At 41.4% G+C, this 23,387-nt stretch overlaps 1 protein-coding gene across 3 annotated transcripts in view; it reads left to right on the forward strand.

The window, feature by feature from the left end:
- PGM1 (phosphoglucomutase 1) overlaps positions 1 to 23,387 on the forward strand; it is a 64,982-nt gene that overhangs the window by 24,349 nt on the left and 17,246 nt on the right. Inside the window, exons 1-8 of one of the 3 annotated variants that reach the window (XM_019628199.1) lie at positions 6,477 to 6,976; positions 7,405 to 7,563; positions 12,926 to 13,088; positions 13,431 to 13,577; positions 15,044 to 15,169; positions 17,821 to 18,011; positions 19,332 to 19,486; positions 22,371 to 22,486. In XM_019628199.1, coding sequence (XP_019483744.1) covers positions 6,677 to 6,976; positions 7,405 to 7,563; positions 12,926 to 13,088; positions 13,431 to 13,577; positions 15,044 to 15,169; positions 17,821 to 18,011; positions 19,332 to 19,486; positions 22,371 to 22,486 — 1,357 coding nt within the window. In that variant the 5' untranslated portion in view covers positions 6,477 to 6,676. Of the gene's footprint in view, positions 1 to 6,436; positions 6,977 to 7,404; positions 7,564 to 12,925; positions 13,089 to 13,430; positions 13,578 to 15,043; positions 15,170 to 17,820; positions 18,012 to 19,331; positions 19,487 to 22,370; positions 22,487 to 23,387 lie in introns of those variants that run through there. The other 2 variants (XM_019628201.1, XM_019628202.1) reach the window with 2 other exon arrangements.

Consider the following 23,387-nt stretch of genomic DNA (forward strand, 5'->3'; position numbering starts at 1 on the left):
GGGGGGGGGGGGGGGGGGGGGGAGTAGTCTCCTCATTCTTCTCTCCTGGGTGGGACAGCATGTGGAGCCAGGCATCGCAGAGCCCCACTCAGCACAATGAAGAGCTGTAGGTCGTGCAAGTGACCGAAACTCAGTCAGACGACAGTCAGCCACCAAAAGGACTGCGTCATAAGGCTGAATCAAGAGGGGTGTCTCTTGAAAGCCAAGGGTGAGGTGCACAATGGGTCCTCACAAGAGCCTGAGACGGGAGGAACCAAGGCAGCTCCTCTGTCTCCTGTCTGTTTCTCGACACATCTGCTTCGTTTTACTCTCTCTCTGCTGACTCACTTGTTAATACAAGTGTGTGGGTGTGTGTCCTGTTATAAACTCATTTACTGAAACTCGGATGAATATTTCAAGTTTATAAATCAAATATTTTTGTTTGCTTTTTAAGTTTTTTGTCTAACAAGCAAAACTTTGAAATTATTCAAGTTGTTCTCATATAATCTACTAATGATAACATCAGATACTTGTGTAGGGCGCCCTGGTTTTAGAACTTTCTGTCTATTATCTCATTCAGTCGTAACTGCAACAAGTGCGGTTGGGAGACTTTTTTTCTCCTTATTTTTACAGATGAGGCAGTGGAAGCACAGAGAGGTTAAATAATGTGTCTGAGATCACACAGCTAGTGACTGGCAGAGTTGGGCTTCCAAGCTTGTCAGTCTGGCCTTAGAGTCCATTCTCTGATAAACTATCTACATCTAATGATTTAAACATAAATATGGTACATTCAAAGTTTTCTTGAATGTTTAATAATGTTTATAATTTTGATAAAATTCTCTTACCCCCTTAAACTTAAAATAAGTTACTCAATTACACATTATAAATTGGGTTCACAAGGCTATCTGTTAGATAAACTGTATCCCAGATTTTCTGACATACTTAAAATACCAAATATGCTTAGATTTTCTCCTAAACTTACAAAAAATATTAATACCATAAGTTTGATTTATTTTATTTGTATACAATGAGCTTGATTTACTTCTTGTCTATACTTTATTCTAAATCTTTCTGTGTTTAAAAGTGCCCACTTCAAAACCACTCTGCCACCCTAAGCAATTAGGAATTGCCTTTTCAATTGAACTGGGGGAGGGGGGACATTGTCAATTAGCTGAGGTGCCCACTTGGAACCACCCCAGACCAGAACGCCAATGCCAACTGGGAGTCTTAAGCTGCTTTTGTTCACAGACCATATTCCCTAATTCTCATGTCTCATGAATTTGCAACTTCTATCCTCTTGAGGAAATTCATCTAACTTATTTTCCTCTTGATTCTATTATGAATTCCTTTCCAGTTCTTCCCGTATAGTAGGGCCACCAACTCTTAGAAATGTCTAAATGACCCAGAGTTGGATCCTTCAAAGCTCTCATGTATTCCCATGTATCATCTAGTCACAATTCTATGGATTATTCTCATAACACGACTACCCTGCCCCACAGTTCCCGGGTTTAACTGCCTTCCCAGTTAAAGGACTAACTGAATCTGACTACTACACTTTTGAATTCTAATTCTAGATTGCTAGAAGGGAAAGAATGATTGATCCAGCTTTGGTCAGGTGTCCATCCCTGGTGATCAGGGTCTGACACCAGGGTCCTATAGTAGCAACATGGCCCCAGGGGTCCACTCTTGTTGGGTGGGGTCAGGGTTAGTTTTCAGAGAAGAGAGGGAATGAATGGAAGACACAATGTGGAAAAGGGGTCAGAGGAAAGAGAGATGTTGGGGTAGGGTCTTCATGTTGGAAGAAAAAAACCCAAAAGGGTTTTTAGAAAGTTTATATTCTGCCTGCTTAAATATTTCCAAAGCTTCTGGTGTCTGCAAAATAAACTTTAGTGCGGTTCATGAGACTCGATAATCTTGCCCCAACTATTTCTCGAGTCTCACTCCATCCCTGCAACCTCTTGAGAGCCATAGCTCTGTACATACACCTCTGGGACAGCGCCAGCCACCATGCTGTCGAGGCTCCTTTCTGGTAGGAATTTCTTAAGAACAAAGTCCATCTACCTGTTTTTCTAACCTGCCCCCCTCAGAATGTGAAAAAATTTTCATATCATTACATCGTTTCATAGTTTGCAGAGGCTTTCCTAGGCATTCATTGAGGTCATCTTCACAATAATCTGTGAGGCAGGTATTATTATCCCACTTCAGAGGAGAAGAAATGGAGAATCGCAAGGGCGAGGGGACTCACATTTACTGATAATCTGCTACATGCTGGACAGAGTACTAAGTGTTTTCATGTATATTACCTGATTCAATTCCCAGAACAACCTTGAGAGCTATCTCCATCTTACAGGCTCAGTTCAATTAAGTAACATGCTCAAGATTGTTCCTCTCATACATTTTAGCGTCAGAGTCGATCCCTGGCCGTGTCTGGCTCCTAAAGCTGTGGCCTTTGCATTATCCTGCAGTGCCTAGCCTGGGACTGGCACTTAACACGTGCTTGCTTACTGTTGGTTGGAGAAATGAATGACCGGTTCCCTGTTTGTGTTTCCTGTCATTAGCGTCAAACACTCCAAGTAGTCGGGCAGGCCCATGGAGCTGTCATAAGCGCAAGGCCTCAGGCTGGGGGGGTCTGATGATTCCTGCTGCTTTCAGCCCAAGAAATAGCTTTCTTTTCAGTACTTGCACCTAGAGACAGGGTTGGCAGTCCTGTCCTGTATGCCCACTCCTGTGGCATTTGCCAAAGAAGAACTCTTGGTGCGAAGCAGTGAGCCTATTCAGGCCCTGGGTCCAGCCTTCGCATGAGCCCTGGGACATAGTCGTTAGCTCCCCAATAAATATTGATGGATGGAAAGAAAGAAAGATGGAATGAATAAAGGCTTGGCAAGTCTACAGTTTCTGCCGTGTTCTACTAAGAAGGTATCATTGGTGCTGAGAATGGGAGCCGGAGTCTTTGAGAGACCGGGAGCGAAGGGGTTCATAACTCTGCCATTGTGAAATTGATTGGACCCAAGACCAGTACGAAAGTTCCTTGTCTGAAGGGAGTAATCCTTAAATCCCCCATATGGTTTAAATGTAATTTGTGTCATTGTGAAGGAGTACTGCCAATGCAGGCGAATTCATTAGACCAAATTGGGTTCGCTATGCTCGACAGTAACGTTTCCGAAGATGAAGTTCAACCTTTGCTGGAGAGCTAAAACAAATGAGTTTCTTAATAGCTGCCCCACTTAGTCTGAGCGTCTTAGGAAGCTTAATGTTTTTAATGCCTCTTCCTTTTTACCACACTTCACAGCCCATCTAACATTGCTGCTTCTAGTAATATTTTTATATGGGGTTGAGTACTATAGTGTCCATAAAATTATGACTCAGACCCATTTTTAGAATAGAAGCTTTTCTAGGGCAAGGATTATGTCCTTTTGGTTTAGTTTTGCATATTGACAAACACCATGCCAGACATATGTAATTGCTGAAAACATTACTCTCTGTTTAGGGGTTCAGAACTCTTTCTTCTGGAGCCTTAGATTTGGCATGCACTTGAATTCCCGGGTGTCCTCGACATATGCAAGAGCCACGAGAGCTAGGACTCTTTCCCAGTCCATGCCGAGCTGTACAGCTGACTCATACACAGGGAAGTAAAAAGGTGCTTATGCCCACACAGACACTGCCATTCTAGAGGGAGACACCAGGTTCACCTAGTGAAGTCATCCCACGGGTTAGACATATGACATCTGAATGCTCAAACACTGCTGTCTATTTCTGTTTGCATTAAATAATTTTTTAAATATAAGGATGTCCCACTGGGGGTACAATTATTTATATTTTTTTAAAGAAATTTTATTGGGGAACAGTGTGTTTTTCCAGGACCCATCAGCTCCAGGTCAAGCAGTTGTCTTCAATCTAGTTGTGAAGGGCGCAGCTCCTTGGCCCATGTGGGAATCGAACCGGCAACCTTGGTGTTATGAGCCTGTGGTCTAACCACCTGAGCTAACTGGCCACCCCAGGAGGTACATTTAAAAAACCTTGAAATAAAGAGGTAAACAAATAATGAACTCCAAAAAGGCAATATCAAGTATTTGGAAATTTAGGACGGAAAGAGCACCAGTATTATGAAGTTTGCAATAGCTGATTTAGAAACATGTTTCTTTAACCTTTTAGAATCAGAATAGTTACATTTGGAAGACTTGCTGTATCAGTCAGTTTTTGGATAGTTAAAAACTGGTAGTAGGCCCAAGGACAGGCTTAATCCTAGAAAAGTGTAGCTTTTACAAGTTATAATGGAAAAAATATTTTTAGAAACACGTTTCGGTTCACATGAACACAAACTGAGAAGCTGAGGTATTTTGTTGGGCTGTCGGAAAAGTCATGACATATTTTTTCTATGTTTTTCATTGAAAAAATGCGTCATGACTTTTCCGACAACCTAATAGTATGTGATGTGAACAGCCTTCAAGAAAAAAAAGCAGGTATTTGCCGTCCTTTGAAACATAATCTGTTGGGTCTCGTTGTGTGAAGGAACCCACATTCATGCTCGTATTTTTGGTGTTGAATATCTATTTTGAATCTGCATACTTACTCCTCGATTCTTCCTAGTTTCTCATTTTATGGAATTGATTAACCACAAATGGTAAATAAATGTGTGGGAAAGAAACCCGACAAGACATTACTCCCCTAGTTCTAGCTTTAGAAAGCGCCTCACCGGGACAGGCAGACCACCATCAGAGAATGTGCTGGAGTGTGTAGATGGAGGGGCTTTGGTTGGGACCACGTGCCCCTGAATCTATCTTGGGATTTCAAGACCTCATTTAAAAAACTAGCAATTATGTGGTTGGTTACTCTGTTGTTCTCAATGAAAAGATGATTGGGTTAATATTTCATGAATCTGGATCTGTTATGAAATATGCCAAGACATATGTGCTGGCTTAATTTGCAAGCCTATCTAAAACCAGAGGAAACTTGACACTGAACTTAAAATATATGAGTTTATGCAGTAAGTTGAAAAACAGTGGGTATGTTAATTACTGTTAGTAAAGCAAACTTACTTTGTAAATTAATTTCTAAGGGGTTTTAAAAACGAATTAAGAAGCAAAAATAAGCTATACAAAGTAATTGTCTTTTGGCCGACCGGTTTTCAACTGAATATAGACGTGTCTTGTGAATTGTTTGAATGCTATGTCTCGAGGTCTTCCCTGCACACGGGCCAGTCCCATTTGTCATTGGAAGGGGAACAGGCTCCCTTGCCAATAGCTGCATTCTACTCATGGGTCCATTGGTTCTGCCTGTCCTGCTCAGAGCCGTCCCTGGACACAGGGGCATTTGTGCCTCAGAGAGGGCAGTCTGCTGCTCTCAGCGCCTGTTTGCTTTTGGACCTTGCTGAAAATCTGAAAAAACAGAGATTTTGTTTGTCAATGGATTATTCACTTTTTCCTTGAAAACGTTGACTCCTCAGTGCACATCAAAACTCTCCAAACATGTGGTGTAATTAGTCCTGGTTTACTTTTTAAGCATCCTGAACAAGTTCACCAAAACCTTGGCAACTTCTGTTGAACCAGGTAAAGAACACATATGTATGCATTTAAGTAGATTACTAATAAAATCTCAGGGGTCAAATGGGGTTGGATATCAAATTCATTCAGGTAGAATATTTTCAAACCTTTTAGGTTCTTCAAATGCAATGGACTTAAACTGTTTCACTAAAAAATGTTTTCTTTAAAATCAAGTCTGTTTGAAACTGAGAAAATTTAAACACAAAATATAATCTTAAGTTCAGAGAATTTTTTCAAATGATAACTTGATCAAACCTCATGCTTTAAAAAACATGTTGTTCTGCTTACATTTTTAAGTGCATCTTCATCCCTACTTTTCCATAAGTTCACAGTAATGACCAAGCTGTTGGTGGGTCATTCAGGGCATATTTGTAGGTATCTATTCTCGTAGAACTGAATACTATTTTGTTAAGTGCTTGGTGGTCAATGAATAAATCTGTTCTGTTAGATGGTGTTTTGTTTTTGTTTTTTGTTTTTTTTTTCTAACTGGGATTGCATGTGGGAAGTAAAAAAATCACTTGGGTATCAAAATGACAGTGACGTAAGAAAACCAGAGGTAACTGAGAGCCCTCACTTCCATTTTAAGATTGACCTTTCACTTGCTGGATAGCATGGAACAACTTTAGCTGCAGATGGCCTTCTCCGTGAGGCTCAGACAGTCTCTGGTTTAAGGGGTGTCAGGAGCAGTGGGAACCACACCAGGGTGTCTTGTTCACGAACCTGCTCCTTGGGTCTGCACTTGCTCTGTGTCTGCCTGGGCTCGAGGAGTGGAGTCTGGCAGCCATCTGGTGTTTGTAACTGAAGTCTGCTGCCTGCAGTACCCTTCGGAGTTATCTCCACCCTAACGGGAACATGAGGCAAAAATAATTGAAAGGTATTTGGCTTGGTTATGTGGGCACAAGTGTCCTCATCAAAACAACTTTGAAGCTCTGCTTTGGATGTGGGCGTGGGTGGGTGTGTGGCCCTTAACTTTTTCACAAGGGGCGACAACAACAAGGAATTAACTCCACTTCCTCCTCGAGAGGGATCGCCCAGGCACAGCCCGTGTTTTAGTTATTCAGAGATACACCCTTGCAGCTGTAGGTTGGACACACTATTTTCTGGACCCCTGACTGCTTTCCGGATACTCTCGCTGAACCAAGTGGTGGACATGCAAGATGAGTGATTTTAATGAATGGATTTCTGGGAAATACAGAAAAATGGAAGAAGGTCCTCTCCCTTTGTTGACTTTTGCTACAGCTCCCTACTATGACCAGAAACCAGGAACTAGTGGATTACGGAAGAAAGCCTATTGTTTCGAGGCAAAGCCATGCTATCTGGAGAATTTTATCCAGAGTATATTCTTTTCCATAGACCTAAAAGATCGCCAGGGATCCTCACTGGTGGTTGGTGGAGATGGGCGGTATTTTAATAAATCGGCAATAGAAACAATAGTGCAGATGGCGGCTGCCAATGGGGTTGGTATACGATAAGTATTGTTGTGTTTTTGGCTCTCCACATAACCTCTTAACTTTGCAGAAATAGACAAAGGTACAAAGATTTGTATGTGGTATACAACTCAATTCTACTAACATCCAGTCAAGTTTCAGTGTGACTTCAGGGGTTGAATATGGTGAAAATACTCCTGAAATTACATTAGTCAACATTGGGATATAGGAATGTAAATTCAGTTTCTTATGTGTTATGCTGTGTGCCTATTGCTTGGACAAGTACCTGTTGCTTTTTTGACAAAGTGTGCCCCAGCTTAAGCTGTCTTATCTACAGTCTAACTAGTTTCGAGGGGCACTCTATCCTATATAAGAAGGCTCTAATGAGTAGTGGAGAGGGGAGGATTTTGTTTTCTTTCAATGCCTTCCTTGTTGAAGTTCAGTCACTTGTCAAACAGGAAAACAAAAGCCAGGCTATGCCGTTGTTTATGAATCCCGGTAATCATGCAGAAATGCTAGGAGGGGGCTGGAAAATGTTAGGTGTGAGCCTTCCAAGAGGACCTGTTCCAGGAGAACCTGCTTATAATGACCTTGGACACAAAGAAGCCCTGTGTGTGGTGAGTTTGTGCAGCAGGGTAGAGATAATAACCCCTGTAAAACCATAATATAAGGAGACTCTGCTAACGCTTTGCATCGTGAAAAACTGTGTTGGCTGAATTAAGCAAATCAGAAGGAGTCTTTCACCAGAAAGCATTGATCTTGATAATCGAACAATTTGCACAGTCCCACTGATTTATAGGAAGGCAGGCGTCAGGACATTGCTGGTTTTTGCTCGACCAAAATGCCTCTATGGGACCAAAAATATATTTTTAGTGTTTTAGATTATACTTAGCAATAATTTGGAGCACACTGTCCTTCAGTCCTCATAAATCTAAACCATCTTTTGTATTTCCCTTCTGGAAGCAATTCTGGTTCTGAGAATATAAAATTTAGCATGGCCATCAAATGTGTTAGGCATTCATTTTTAGTCTATTTTAATCATATGACATGCAGGCGTCATTACAAAACCCAAATTAAAAAAACAAACAAACACACTACCGAATTAAATTTAAAAATATTTGTAGATCCTATTGCTTGTAATGTGGAGTTTCCTTTATACCCTGTTTCAGAATTTGAATGCCTCTCATGTAAAAATTGCTGATAAAGCACTCAAATATGAAATTATTATGACGTAGCCACATTTTTAAGATAAAATGTGACATGCTGTAAATTTCACCTTTGAGGAGAGCTGCAAAGGGAACCGTATTAAGACACTTTTAATCTTTTGAGAGAGAATGAATGGAACATTATTTCTCCGCATATATCTAGATTGTTGAATGCATCTGGTACACTGTCCCCTTTGCTGTGATATATTTGGCTTCATTTCATTTTTGTGTGAAGCTGAAAGATGTGGAAGAGGTGGTAGGAATGTGTAATTCAGGCAGACCCAATAGACTTTCTCAGATTTACAATCTGGAGGTTTGCTAAATAATACATTTAAGTGGTAATAATTGACTAAATATGGTAACTGCCTATTTGTTAGAGCTGTGGCAGCACAGCAATATTTTCAAGTCTTTTCAAGGGCATTCTTTATTAAAAATAGTGTTGCATTTAAAGCAGTCATGCTACCCAGCTGCATTACTTAAAACATTTGGTGGACCAGTAAAGCACTTTAATCTGATAAAACCTGTGGAATCCTCTATAGTTTGATTTCTTCTTTTTCAAACATCCCCTAAATTCTGACTATTTTAACATCCCTTTGATTATGGGCAGAACTCTAGGGAGGAAATCTAAAGGAAAGATCATTTATTGCCACAGATTTTGGTAGAAGTCAATGTTCCTGCTTCACCTTTGTCAGTACCCACTCTACCCATGAGTCAGTTCTCAGAGGACGTCTCAGCCTAGTGAGCTAAATGGAGACCCTTTCATTTTTTTTCTCTTTAGTACACAAATGCATTTGGTGCATTTATGGATCATAGAATATAATTTATCTTTGTTAGAAGTTTCCCTTTGTTTTTGTTTGCTTAGAGCTGTCTGCATTGACAGGCAATTGCAATGTACAAAATAAAACGTTGGTGGGCCCCATTTTATAATACCGATATCTCACATAGTCCCCAGAGCTTTCAACTTAGAGATACGTTTAGAAGTGAGAATAGTACCCGTGTCTATGACTAGCAGGGCAAAGAAAATGGAACTTGTTTTTGTATGAAACGTAAGAAAATACCAGGCCCCATTTTCAGTTAAAGGGAACATTTAAATTTGCTGCCTGTCACGTTTGACAGTAAAATGCTGGGTGAACAGTGCGGTGTATCCAGCTTGGTAGTGTGGCCTGAGTTACGCAGAAGGGGGCGTCAGGGGAGAAGGATGGACAGGAAGGGCTATTTGATGAGGGATTCTCAGTGCCAGGCTGAGAGAGTTATCCTGAAGTTGGTAGACACTTGGGAGCCAGAGAAAGATTCTTTTTTTTTTTAATTTTATTTATTTTTTTGTGGTAAAGTATACATAACACAATTTAGTGTTTTAACCATTTTTAAGTGCACAATTCAGTGGTATTAATTACATTCACAGTGTTCTGCAACCATCATCATTATCCTGTTTCAGAAATTTTTAATCATTCCATCTAAAACTCTATACCCACTAAGCAATAATGTCCCTTTCTGCCCTTCCCCCAGCCCCCGGCAGCCTCTGTTCTACTTTCTGTCTGTGAATTTGCCTATTTTGTGTACCTCATACAAGTGGAATCATACAATACTTGTCCTTTTGTGTCTGGCTTATTTTACTTAATATGGTGTTTTTAAGGTTCATCCACATTGTAGCATGTATTAGAATTTCATTCCTTTTTAAGGCTGAGTAATATTCCATTGTATGTATATACAGCATTTTGTTTATCCATTCATCTGTTACAGACATTTGATTTGCTTCCACCTTTGACTATTGTGTGTAATGCTGTTATGAACATGGGTGTGTAAGTTATCTGTTTCTTGCTTCCTTTTGTGTCTGTCTATACCTAGAAGTGGAATTTCTGGTTTATATGGTACAGGGAAGAATTTTTTTTTAAAACATTTTATTGGGGAATTGGGAGAGGGGAACAGCGTTGGGGAATCGGGGAAGGGGAACAGACAAGTTGCTGTCCTTTTGTTCTTCAGGCTAGTTGTGGAGGACGTCGCTTCACTGGCCCATGTTGGTATTATCATTGCGCTCTTCCCGGGTGAGGCAGATTGGTCGCCGGCCTCTGGATGGCCGCTCACAGTGGCTCTTGGCAGCTCACGCCAACTGCCGGCTGCTCTCGCTGGCTGCCGGCCACTCACGGTAGCTTATGGAAGCCCACTGCAGCAGTGGCTGCAGCCTGTGCCGTCGCTGGTGACTCACGGCAGCCCAGCTCCAGGTCGAGTTGTTGTTCAGCATCTTAGCTGTAGAGGGCACAGCATCACTGGCCCTCATATGTGGGATCCGAACCAGGGCCCTGCTGCTCAAAACTGACGTCCCAAGCCAGCTCTTAACCAACGCGCCACTCAGCCGGCCCAGGGAAGATTTTTGAGTTGAGGAGGAACACAGAACTACAGTTTAGAAAGATGAACTCGGTGGGCCTGAGGAGGTAGGATAGATTCAGCCATGGTGGAGCAAGGGAGGTGCAAGTGGGAGAGAAGCAGGGGACATTGAGCCAGGAGCTGTCACGATGCTTCAGACTTCCTTAAGGGAAGGAGGGAATAGAGCGATCTCTCCCCAATATCAAGTTGAGGGTTAATGTTCCTGAGGGCAATTCATAGCAAAGAGTCTGCTCTGGAAGGGGATATTTTGGCCAGCTGTACCTCCTCTTGGGCTCAAGAGAAAGAAGCTACCATGGACTTCCCTTGCTTCTATTTCTCAGCTTTCCTTTTTACTCTTACCCCTTGGTATATCCCAGTCTTGAACATTACTGACTGCAGGTATCACCATAAGGAATGGTAGAATTAAGGGGTGACCTGGGTGGCATAGCTTAATATTCATTTGTCAGTCTTCCCTTCCACACCGAACATACAAAATCGAAGTAAAAGTTGGTGTGCTTGATGTACAAATACAACAGATAACTCCACCAGCCACTCTGGCTGAGTAAATTGCCATCTCTAAGCCTTTTCTATTGAAATTACGGAAGTCCTCAACCATAGGATTTTATTTTCCTCAGAACCACACCAGGAAACTGCTAGAAGCGTGATATGTTACCATTCCCACTGTATTTGAGTTGGGGAGTTTCAATGCTTTTCCCAGCTATGGCCACTAGATGCCATGTAACCTTGTCATCTCATCTATCCCAATGTCTACCATAGCACCTTTCCATAAATGCTGGTTATTGCTGGTAGATGGATGTAAGAATGAAAAATGGACAGGATCACGACAACGCTTGACCTTAGCTTGTTTATCTACACAATGAGAGGAGCGAATGTGAGAGTGAATTGAAAGAGAATGAATTCTGTCTCACATTTGCTTCTCCCATTGTGTAGATGAATAAGAGGGCTGTAGAAAGCCCTCTGCAGCTCAGTAATCATTGTTAATATTGATTTCATACCATCTGCAGGTTCCTCTAGTCTATAAAGAAGCCCAGTTACAGCACCTACCTTAGTTGTTACCACCTCCTGAGAGAGGCAAGATATAACAAAAATGTTAGTATAACAAAAATTGTTCAGAGACAGACATATGAGAGCCAAGAGGTGACTGAAATTGAACCAGCTGCTTCCTGGGAGGTGTTTGGTAGTGGAGAGGTTATGAGGCAGTCAAGCTTTTAGTGAGCTATGGAAGGGTGGCAAAGATTCACAGTCCCAGAAAAACTTTCCCAGGGAATCCAGGTATCTCATTGGCATGTTCACCATTTGAAACGCATCTTCTGTCAAGTCATTTCTTCAGCCATATTTATCTTGGGTGGGGCAAAAAGAGATAACAAATGGAAAATTTAAGAACATTTCTCTTCTTCTCTCAGCAGGGAGAATGGAAGGAGGGCACAAACTCCTCATTTTATAAACCTTTTTATGTAGCAGTCACATCTCCAAATATGTCAGAGTAACTGATAGAGCTTCTTTTTTCTTTTCCAATTTGGGTCATGTTGCAACAGATATAAGTTACTATCATTTTAGTAAAGGAAGACTTAGGAACTGTGCAGATGCCATCTTTGAGAGATATGGGAAGATGAGTTAAGAACACAACAGAAATACTACCAGTAGCCCTTTCATGTGAGCAGTTCTGACTGGTTTACCCAGTGGTACCTCCCAGGATTCCCTGCCTTAGGTGCGGAGGTGACCCAGGTATACCCTAACTTGGGTGTGTTCTGCTCGAGGAACCCACTCTATCAAAATCCAAGCCTGATTAGAAACATAAATTTTTGAGATTTATTTTGTAGTATTCTTCATATAAAGTTTGCCCTTTTTGCATTTTCAAACATTTAATTTACAAAAGCCTTCTCTTGGGGTCAGAATTTCGTTAACTAGCTAAACTTATATCCTTTCTCCTCATATGGATTAAAAGTATGATTGAATTGGATAAAAATGTGTGTTTTCTCACAAGTTTTCGGTGTATCCAAATTATGAACCTGGTCTGGAAAGGCTCTGTTTTGAATACTCTTATGTTTTATTGTCAGTCTTTCTTATAGTACCCCCAGATCACACACTATTTTAAAACTACAAAGTCCCAGAAAAACTATCTGAAGGAATGGCCTTGTTCAACAATAATGATTCTACTTTAATAATAGTATTATTCAACAACAACAATAATATTCTACTCTAAAACAATAATAATAATAATAATAATAATAATAATAATAATAACCACTGAGGCTGTAAATATTCATTAAAGCACATCTTTCCTGGTCCAATAGAATATTTCTTTGTTCATCTGCCTGTCGTATCAGTGTTTTTATGCAGCAGCTCTAGACTTATTGACTTTGAAGTGTGTGTTCTGGGTTTCTTCTCCCAGATTGGTCGCTTGGTTATTGGGCAGAATGGAATCCTCTCCACCCCTGCGGTATCCTGCATCATTAGGAAGATCAAAGCCATTGGTGGGATCATTTTGACAGCCAGCCACAACCCTGGAGGGCCCAATGGAGATTTTGGAATCAAATTTAACATTTCCAATGGAGGTGAGTTTGCTGTCGTTTTGAGGATGGTCAGTTTTAGGTTCAGCAGGATACACCAATCACTGAGGCCTTGGGGGGCCTGGCTGCTGGTTCTGATCCTGAGCAAGGATGTTCTTTGTTTGCTTTTGGTGAAAATGACATGCTTCTCATTCTGCTGTACCTGAATATGAGGAGCCATGAACAAATGATCATTAAGATGTTATTTCCTTTTAGAAAACCCTGATACTTTGCTGTCTGAATGATGAAATGAATGACAGATGTGCTATTGTTAGAAGAATTGATGAACTTTTTGTATGTACATGTCAGCTGCACAAAATGACCCACTGTTTGCTGTTGGATTTCTAGGTCCTGCTCCGGAAGCAGTCACTGATAAGATTTTCCAAATCAGCAAGACAATTGAAGAATATGCAATTTGCCCTGACCTGAAACTAGACCTTGGCGTTCTGGGAAAGCAACAGTTTGACCTGGAAAACAAGTTCAAACCCTTTACAGGCATGTGTACTGCCCCACTTCCTCCACGCCCCCTGCCCACCTCTAGTTCCAACTTGAGTGATTTGCCTTTCCAGGTTTTAATAACATGGGTCTTCAGCTTCAGAAAGATTGTGGTCACTAAGCTTTGCATGCATTAATTAGCAGGTCTGGGATTGGGTCTGGGAGTCTAGAGACCTGGGCTCCTTGAGCCCTGTTAGTGATCAGCTGCATGACCCTGAGTAAGTCATTTCTAAATTTCATGGCCTCAGTTTCCATACCTATAGCATGAATGGCCTCAACTAGAAGACCTAAAGATTACATTCATAGCTGACTTTATTGAGCTTTTATTATGTTCCAAGCTCTTAACATTTATTCCATTTTATTCTTTCAGTAGCCCTGTGAAGGCAGGGCTATTGGTATTCACTATTTCTAGATGAGGAAACAAAGACTGAGAGAGCTTACAACAGGCTCAAGGTCACGTACTTGAGTGAGTGGTAAACCAGGATTCAAACTCAAGTGTGAATGATTCTAAAACCTAGGCTTTGGTGGTTTGTTTGTTTGTTTTCCCTGCCCTAACATTCAGTAAACTCAAATTAGACCATTTTGGGGGGCTACATGGAAACTTCCTGCATAGGCAGCTGTGGTAAACATTTTGTTGTTGAATGCCAAGGTAGTATAATAATTGATGGAATAAGTATTTATAAAATTATTCATATTAATAAAACGAGGATGGCATTGTGACTTGCATTTTGACTTTGCTCTGACATGTGTTCTTTCCTCTGGACTGCAATTTATGGAGTGCATTTTTTGTTTGAACCTACCCATCGAGAGCTGGCAATTGCATCCTAACAAAGAGAAAGTGGTGCTTTGGTACATCTTGAAGACATTCTTAGGGTTTAGAAAACTTAGAGAATTTCATAAATTCTTAATGTTTGAAAAATGTTTAAACCCCTGAAAATCCAACAACACAAACAATAAGTTGTCATAATTTTATTTCTTTAGCAGTACATGTGAAAAGTGATTCATTAAACATTTGTTTCTTGCTTTTTACCATTAAATCTTGATGGCAATGGGCCTGGAAAAAGGAAAGAAAAGAAAAGTAGGTGTTACATTTTCTGTTATTTATGACAGCACAATGCACTTCTCAGGGAGATGGATAGGGAATCAATGCGGCAGCAAAGCAGAGTTTACCATCAGGCAAATCTCCATCCCAAATCCCAGCTTCATCCCAGCTGTGGAGACAAGTGACTTAACGTTGCAGACCTTGCGCTTCCTCATCTATAAAAATAGGACTAATAACACTTACCTCTCAGGAAGATTGTTAGCATTGAATAAGAGATCATGTAACAGCTCTGCGTATTGGAGCTGCTGGATAGTTATCCTTTTAAAATAGCTATCCCATGTTTACAGCAATGTAATGACTTCAGAGGATAATATTTCTAAATGTGTTTAGTTCTTCCATCTTTCAATGTTGCTTGTTCTCCCAGTGGAAATTGTGGATTCGGTGGAAGCGTATGCTACAATGCTGAGGAACATCTTTGATTTCAATGCACTGAAAGAGCTGCTTTCTGGTCCAAACCGACTGAAGATCCGCATAGATGCCATGCATGGAGGTATGAGCCATTTCTCTTCCATTCCCTTCTCTCAGGTATGAAGCTGCTCTCTGCTACATGCATCATGATGCTGTAACAAACCTTTTCTTAAGAAGTTTCCCCCCCCATTTTTAATTTAAACTTATTGGGGTAACTTTGGTTAATGACATTATATAAGTTTCAAGTTACAACTTTATAATATATCGCCTGTATATTCCATTGTGTGCTGCCACTCAAGGTCTAGTCTCCTTTGGTCACCATATATTTGACCCCCTTTACCCTCTTTATCCTCCCCGCTCCCTTCCCTTCCATTCAGGTAACTGTCATACTGTTGTCTGTGTCTGTTTGTTGGTTGCTTAGTTGCTTTTTGTTTGATATCCCGCATATGAGTAAAATCGTATGGTTCTTGTCCTTTTCCATCGCTGATGTTTTTTAAGCAGTTATTTTGCAACCATTTCAGTAATATCCACACAGATAAGCATCTAATTGTATGCAGCCACAGTAGTATGGTAAGGTAGTGTGAAGGGCAGTATTTCCACACGAAGCATCAGGTTTTGAGTAACATGCAGCTGTTTTTGTGGACTCTTCCTCCCCCTCAGAAGATACCTGACATTCTTCCTAAACGCCCCCATCTATTTCCAAGAGGGTCATCATTTGCTGATGTGGTAAACATGCTTCTGAGCCCCACACCCCCACTCTCCTGCTCCCACATGTGCCTTTTCTTAGAAGAGGATAAGAGCAAGCTGAGGATTAAATTCAGGAACAACAGGATGTGTGTCTCTGTGTCTTCTTCCTCTGTGGGCTGTGTGGCCTGTCAGTAGAGATGGCAGCCACCATCATGCACCAGAGCCGTGATATTTTCTTGCATGTAGGAATTTGGGGATTTCTGAGCACTTATGTTGTTTATTTGTTTTGTAATAATTTAGAATTTTAGAATCTTTGAGTGGTAGGATTTTCCCTAATGTTAGAACCCAGCTGCCTGTCTGGTTGGGAAAGACTTTCTTCCTGTGCTTGAACCCTTTTGGTGATGCTGTTGAGGGCCTCCTGTTAACACTGCAAAACCAGTTAGAAAACCATCTCCTGGAGGGCCGAAATCTTCCATCTCTGGAACTCCTCCCCTTGGGTCCTACTTGCCTCTGGAGACCCATGGAATGGATCTACTTCTTTTAAACAAAAGCTATTCTGTCTTTTCAAACCATTCAGCAGATAGGTATTGAGTACCTACTACATGTATGCTTGGCGGGTAGGCAGGGACTCGGCAAGTGACGTCCTTCAAAGAGCTTGCAATGCTTGGGGAGATGAGGTAGGTAAAAAACTGACACTGCCAGGCCAAGAATTTCAAGGATGCTTTTTGGGATATGGAAGAAGCCATCGTTTGATGAGGGGACATTTAAGTTTTCTTGGAAAAATGCCAACCAGCATAGCTTTTATGAAAGAAAAATCTAGGGTGGTAGAAAAATCAAATGATGGTCATTTCCAGCTGAGGCAAATGGCTGTAATAAATGCTTGAAGTCTTAAAAATAGATGCCACATTAGAAGAATGAAGGGAAGCCTGGGTAGGCTCAGGAATGGGGCTTATGATGAAGTATTTGTTGGGAGAAGTTGGTCATGAAGTAGACTTCTTTCTCCAGGCCTTTCAGTTGTTCCTTTAATGCCTCAGTTTCCACATCCCTTACAACCCTGGCTGTCTTGGCCTCATTCTGTAGTGTGTCAGCCTCCTTACCATGTGACCCCCTAATGGGAGCCACATACTCCATCCTGTTCCGACCTCTGTGACATATATTGGTGTCAGTATCTTCCTTGATGAAAACATGTTCTCAGCATTTTAGAGGTGAGTGTTCTTGGTAGTTATACTAAATGTCACCATAAAGTATGTGACTAGTTTTTCCTGTTGTTTGTTGTTCTTAATGTTTTTTTGTTTGTTTGTTTATTTGCATTCTTTTAATCAGTTAGTTGGGTAGCTCGATAGAGTAGAAAGATTAGGGCTCTAACTCCCAGCTCCCATTCCTACTAGCTGGGCAAGTTTAGGCAAATAGCTTTATCTCAGAACCTCAGTTTTCTTATCTGTAAATTGGAGGTGATAATCTTAATGCGAACATTTGCAACATGGGCCCATACTGTTTTAAGTGCTTTCTACCTGTTAACTCATTTAATCCTCACATCAACCCTGTTAGGTAGCTACTATTATTATACTTATTTTGCAGATAAGATAGACAAAGACACAGAAAGATTAACTAACTTTCCCAGAATTGTACATCTAACAATTGGCAGAGCTGGGATTTGAACCCAGGCACTCTGATTCCAGAGTCCAGGCTCTTAAACACTAAGCTGTACCACCTTGTGGACCTTTTCGAAGGACCAAGTGAGAAAACGGTTGAGAAGCACCTGGCACAGGTGTGTAGTAGGGCCCTCAAAATGGTTAGCTCCCTTCCCTCCCCTCCATTCTTTCCTTCACCATCTGTCCCCACCCTTTCCAACCTAATCTCTCATTACTCCTTTTCGCAGAGCCTTCTACTCGACTCAGGCTTATCGCCCCACTAGCCCCTGAGTAAAGTTTGCACATTCTCAGTGTTGTTCCTGCCATTATCCCTGGAACGCCTCCACCTTGTTTCCCAATCCTCACAGACTTTAGTAAGTTTTATTTTCTGACTCTTCATTTCATGCTTTACAAGTTGTGGGACCATATGTAAAGAAAATCCTCTGCGAAGAACTCGGTGCCCCTGCAAACTCAGCCGTCAACTGCACTCCTCTGGAGGACTTCGGAGGCCACCACCCTGATCCCAACCTCACCTACGCAGCTGACCTGGTGGAAACCATGAAGACAGGAGAGCATGATTTTGGGGCTGCCTTTGATGGAGATGGGGTGGGTACAAGTGCATTTACGTGAACTCTGATGCAGGCTAGGCCTGATCCTACAGAAGGGGCAAAAATGGGCTGCCATCTTCCAGATCCTATGGGCCCAGTGGGTGACAGTCACAGATCTCTCGTTGCATCTGGGGTCAGGGCTAAATTATGAGAAGACCCTCTTGAACAGAAGTAGAGCTCTTGAAAGTAACCCATATATTTAATTTCAGACATTCACGTTTGCTAAGAGTGGCAAGGTGACTAGGGCCTGGTTATGATGTAATGACTATGGATTCATGATCTGGTTGGGTTCTAGATACCCATGTTAAGGTAGGTTTCTACTTTCAACTAGCAGGTAGTTACTTATTCAGTCTCTGGAAGGGGTTTTGGACTTATACCCATTCATTCATTCATTCATTCATTCACATTAGCTGAATGATGGAACTATAATGTGAGAAGTAACTTTTTATTTCTTCACTATAATCAATATTTTTTAATAAACAGGCTGTTTTATTTAGATGGGTGAATATATAACAGACAAGGAGGGGATGTGTTTTAGGTTTGTATCCTTGGTATCTCAGAGATTGGCACTACATGTTTACTTCATTGAAAATTATATTTTTGTTGTTGCTATTGTTCTTTAATATCAGCTACATTTCACTATTTCCTAAAAAAAAAGTTTTCCTGTATCAAAATGTGGGGAAATTAAAGGGGGTCCCTAGCAGACATTGTTTTGCAATGCATCTTTCTGAATGCAGTGCATGATAGGAATTTCCTCCATACTCTGAGTTACTTGAGTACCTCCCGTATACGAGGCATCAAGGAAGCAGTGAAGGTGGCAGCATGGTCTTGGGGTCCTGCACCAAATGGACAGACCATGATGTGGAAGCTCTTCCTTAAAGAAATCTGCTTTGTTCTTCGAAGGATGCTCGATAGACCTACCAAACTGTGTAAACAGCCAACATTTCCTCTTGTTTCCATCTCTCCTCTCCTTTGGTGGGAGACAATTTGAAAAAGGCCTGGGGAGGTTAAAGCTGGCTGGCCTCTGGAGGAGGAAGAGAGTATTCAGTTGAGAAGGAGTTTGTGTTTATACTTTAATTGAAAACAGTATTAGCTCTTTGGCATAGAGGTGCTTTTGGCCTAGTGGTATTCTACAGACTCATTAGAAACAAAATCCAGTGTTTAGAACCCAGGATGAATACGTGTATCAGTTTTAAGTTTTATAATTTAAAATTTTACACACACACACACACACCCTGCCCCAACGCCATGTAAGATACTTTGGTTTCTTCCACAGTTTGACTAAAAGATCTTCCTTTGAATCTCCCTTTTCCCAAAGGATCGAAACATGATTCTGGGCAAGCGTGGGTTCTTTGTGAATCCCTCGGACTCCGTGGCTGTCATCGCTGCCAACATCTTCAGCATTCCTTATTTCCAGCAAACGGGGGTCCGCGGCCTTGCACGCAGCATGCCCACCAGTGGTGCCTTGGACCGGTAGGTCTCTCCGTTCCTTTGGCCCTCACCTGGTCCTCCTCTGTGCCTAGAACATTCTTCCTCCCATTTTAGCTAGGGTGTCCGATGCATAATATTTGCTAAATAAGTGTTTCTTTTATGAAGGAATTGGGTATGTTTTTTTCTGGATTAGATACACCCACTCTGTGATCCCTTAGCACCCTGCACTTCCTCCATCCTTCCTCCATAACTTACCACCCTGTGTTCTGAGAGCTGGTGTACTTGACTTTGTGCCTTTCTGTATTATAAACTTCTACAGAGAAAAGACTGACTCATTCGCCATCTTAAACTCTGCCTACCATAATGTGCCTGGCACAGAAATATTAATATTATGGCATACACACACACACACACACACATTGTTTAAAAAATGAGTTGATTGTGTGTATGACTAAATGAATGGACGGCACTTCCACTGTATTCACGACATCATTTTTTTTTTTTTTTAAGATTTTTATTGGGGAATTGGGGGGATAGGAACAGTGCTGGGGAATTGGGGGAAGGGGAACAGACAAGTTGCGTTTTTGTTCTTCAGTCTAGTTGTGGAGGACGTTGCTTCACTGGCGCAAGTTGGCACCATCATTGCGCTCTTCCCGGGTGAGGCAGATCAGTTGCCGGCTTCTGGACGGCCGCTCACGGCAGCCCATGGCAACCCACTGCCACAGGGGCTGCAGCCTCCGCCGTCGCCAGCAACTCACGGCTGCCCAGCTCCAGGTTGAGCTGTTGTTCAGCATCTTAGCTGTGGAGGGCAGTGTCACTGGCCCTCATATGTGGGATCCGAACCGGGGCCCTCTGGCGTCCCAAGCCAGTTCTTAACCATCGCGCCACTCGGCCGGCCCAGTCACGACATCATTTTAGAGAACCACTTTCCTTTAGCAGTGTACAATTTGGGTGAAAGAACAGTTTGAAGTAAGATCAGTGTTTCAAAAGAACTTTCAAAGAAACATTCCTTAACCATCCCTCATTGGATACCCATACACACGCAGACACAGTAAATGTTCATTTATCCAAAATATAAATAAACTGAAAGCTCACATAGTTTAAAAATTACATTCCGTTTTTATGAAAAAGGACCCAATGACAATAAACAGTTGATATCTCTGATTTCCATATTTATTTATTTATTTATTTATTTATTATGTATAACCTCGTTTACAAAGGCTTTAAGATGGCTTATGAGATCACATCTAAAACAACTGAAAAATATAAGTAATAAATAACAAATGAGGACCAACCAGGGAGAATATTAATTGGAACATACTAAGTGCCCAATAAGTGTTTGCTGAATGAATGGATGAACAACAAGTGAATGAATAAAAAGTCAAGGCCAGGTAGGAAAGCAGAATGTATATCTCTAGGCTCTTATAGCAATAATAATTTATAATAATAACTAATATTTATTGAACATTACCTGTGCTAGACACTAAGTACTTTATATGTTTTAAATCATGTAATTACTCCATGGGGTAAATGCTACATATAATCCCATTTTATAGTAGGAAAACAAAAGGGACACTGAAGGTCACCCAGCTAGTAAATGGCTGAATCACGATTTGAACCCAGAACCTACCTTTGCTCCCAATCACTGGGCCATGTAGTAGTATCCGTGTGTGTGTGTGTGTGTGTGTTACAGAATTAGTGCTGACCTCACTTCAGCTAACAAAAAAATAATGACTAATATTCATGTAGTGGTTTGTAGATTACATGGTGCTTTTTTACATTCACCATCCCAATTGATCTTCACAGCAATCTTTATTTTAAGGAAGAGGAAACGGAAAGACAAGTGAGCAGTCTTGTTCATGACCCCACCGCTAAATCAGAGCTAGAATTAGAAGCTGGGGCTTCTGTGTCTATGTCCTCCATTGGAATTCAGGAGCTGCTGTGAGGCCACACTATTGTATATTAGACCTATCAGATCCTGAAGTACCTCCTGTGTCATCCAAGAACAGTTTAATTCCAACTTTTAGAAAAATTGATAATCCACCTATAGAATCACAGTGGAAATAAATACATCATTACCCAAATGAAAGTTTATTATACTTTCACAGTTTTCAAAATCCTAGCAATAATTTCCTTCATATTAGAATTTAAACATGATATTGTTTTGCTAGCAAGAAGGCAAGCATTCTGGAAAGCACTCAGTGAATGAAATACAGTAACTTTTCCCCTTCAAAGGGAAAGGGATAAAAAAAGAATGCATTCAAAGAAAGTTTTAAGTAGTCTAAAGATACATAGGGGGAAGTAAAAATTGTGTTGGAGGGGCAGGGGGCCAAGAATCAGTGTGGCTGAAGCTGGTGCAAATGGGAGAGCCCCCTGGGCACGGTCCCTGCGGGGCCTTCTGGTGAAATGAAAGGAGCATTGATTCTGCCCCTGAATAGCAGACAGCTGGTCATCCTGGCTGTGTGGCCTTGGGCCGACTACATAATATTCTGGGCCCTGTTCTTTTCTCTGCCAAACACTGACCCCGTATTCTATGATTCTGTGATATAAGTGCATCAGAACATCATTCTTTTATTCTTTATAGAATGCTTCTAGATGCAGTATGTATCCAAAACACATGGATTTAAATAGCCCAAAAACCAGCCTTGTATATTTTGCTACTGTTGCCTCTTCTAAAATACTAAACTCTGTGATTTGAATTAATTCTTTCTTCTTCCTCCTCTACCCCCTCCTCTGACTCCACATATAATAGCCCATTGTGTACAAGTTTTCTCTTATGATTTTCCACCAATCTTAGAATTATGTGTACCTCTGAGCAATGCTAACTGGGACCCTTGATTACAATAACGGTTGCTATTTTTCCATCCCTCACATGGCTATGCTAACAGTCCTGCTGTGATGTAACTTTGATTTCATGCCTTTGAAGGGTGGCTAATGCTACAAAGATTGCTTTGTATGAGACCCCAACTGGTTGGAAGTTTTTTGGGAATTTGATGGATGCAGGCAAACTGTCCCTTTGTGGGGAAGAGAGCTTCGGGACTGGTAAGTACACAGTCCTGCGCGACCCTTTTCTTTCCTATAAACACTACCTGCCATGAGGGCTTAGACTGCTAAAGCCGCACGGAAATAGCAACGGTAGCTGATGTGTCCTAAATCAAGGTCCAATTTATTTATAACAACCCTGATGAAGTGTACACATTTGAAATGCAGTGAGCGCATTTAGCCAAGGAGGGCTAATTTTACTTTCAGAGGATCACATCCACTGAGACAGGAAGTTTGGGGGCCTCTGCGGCAGCCTGGTCATTGAGTCTTTGGGGATTAAACAGAGTGATAAACATATTTTTATTCCCTCAGTGGTTAAGGAAACCTTTATAAATGTTTTCATTTCTGGGAAGAAATATGGTGGAGTGAGTCAGGTTTTCGTTTTTTATTTAAGAGAAAGTTTCAGCACAGCATTAAATCTTTCTCTTTAATAGGCCCAGGTTTTCTATAGCAACAAGCTGTGATTGATGGAGATTAAATGAAGGGAGACCATTAGGGTGAACTAAGTTGCTAGGTGATCAAGAAATTAAAAATATGTTCTAGACCATGAAGATGGGTGTGTAAATTGTGGTGCGATGAAAGAGCAGAATGTGGTCTGCTTTGGGGGATGTCCCAACACCCTTAGACCCCACACTCTGTGCTCTCCCTCCTCTGTGCCTGCCCAGCATTTACCTGAAGTCTTCCCTATGGCCTTCCCTACTACCCTGCCCTACCTACATCACTCTCTCTTTTTTCCAAACATCCATCCAGGTGTGTGGACCTTTCCCACATGTTCGTCTGCAGAGGTTGCAATTACTTCAGTGGCTGTATTTCTTCTCCTCCTGTTCTCGCTCCCCAGAAGTAAAACAACCAACCTTCTTGGTCCTTTCAGTACTCGACTTGCATCTTTTAGCAAAGAAAA

This window comes from Hipposideros armiger, unplaced genomic scaffold (assembly GCF_001890085.2).
Source record: "Hipposideros armiger isolate ML-2016 unplaced genomic scaffold, ASM189008v1 scaffold_755, whole genome shotgun sequence".
Taxonomy (NCBI): domain Eukaryota; kingdom Metazoa; phylum Chordata; class Mammalia; order Chiroptera; family Hipposideridae; genus Hipposideros; species Hipposideros armiger.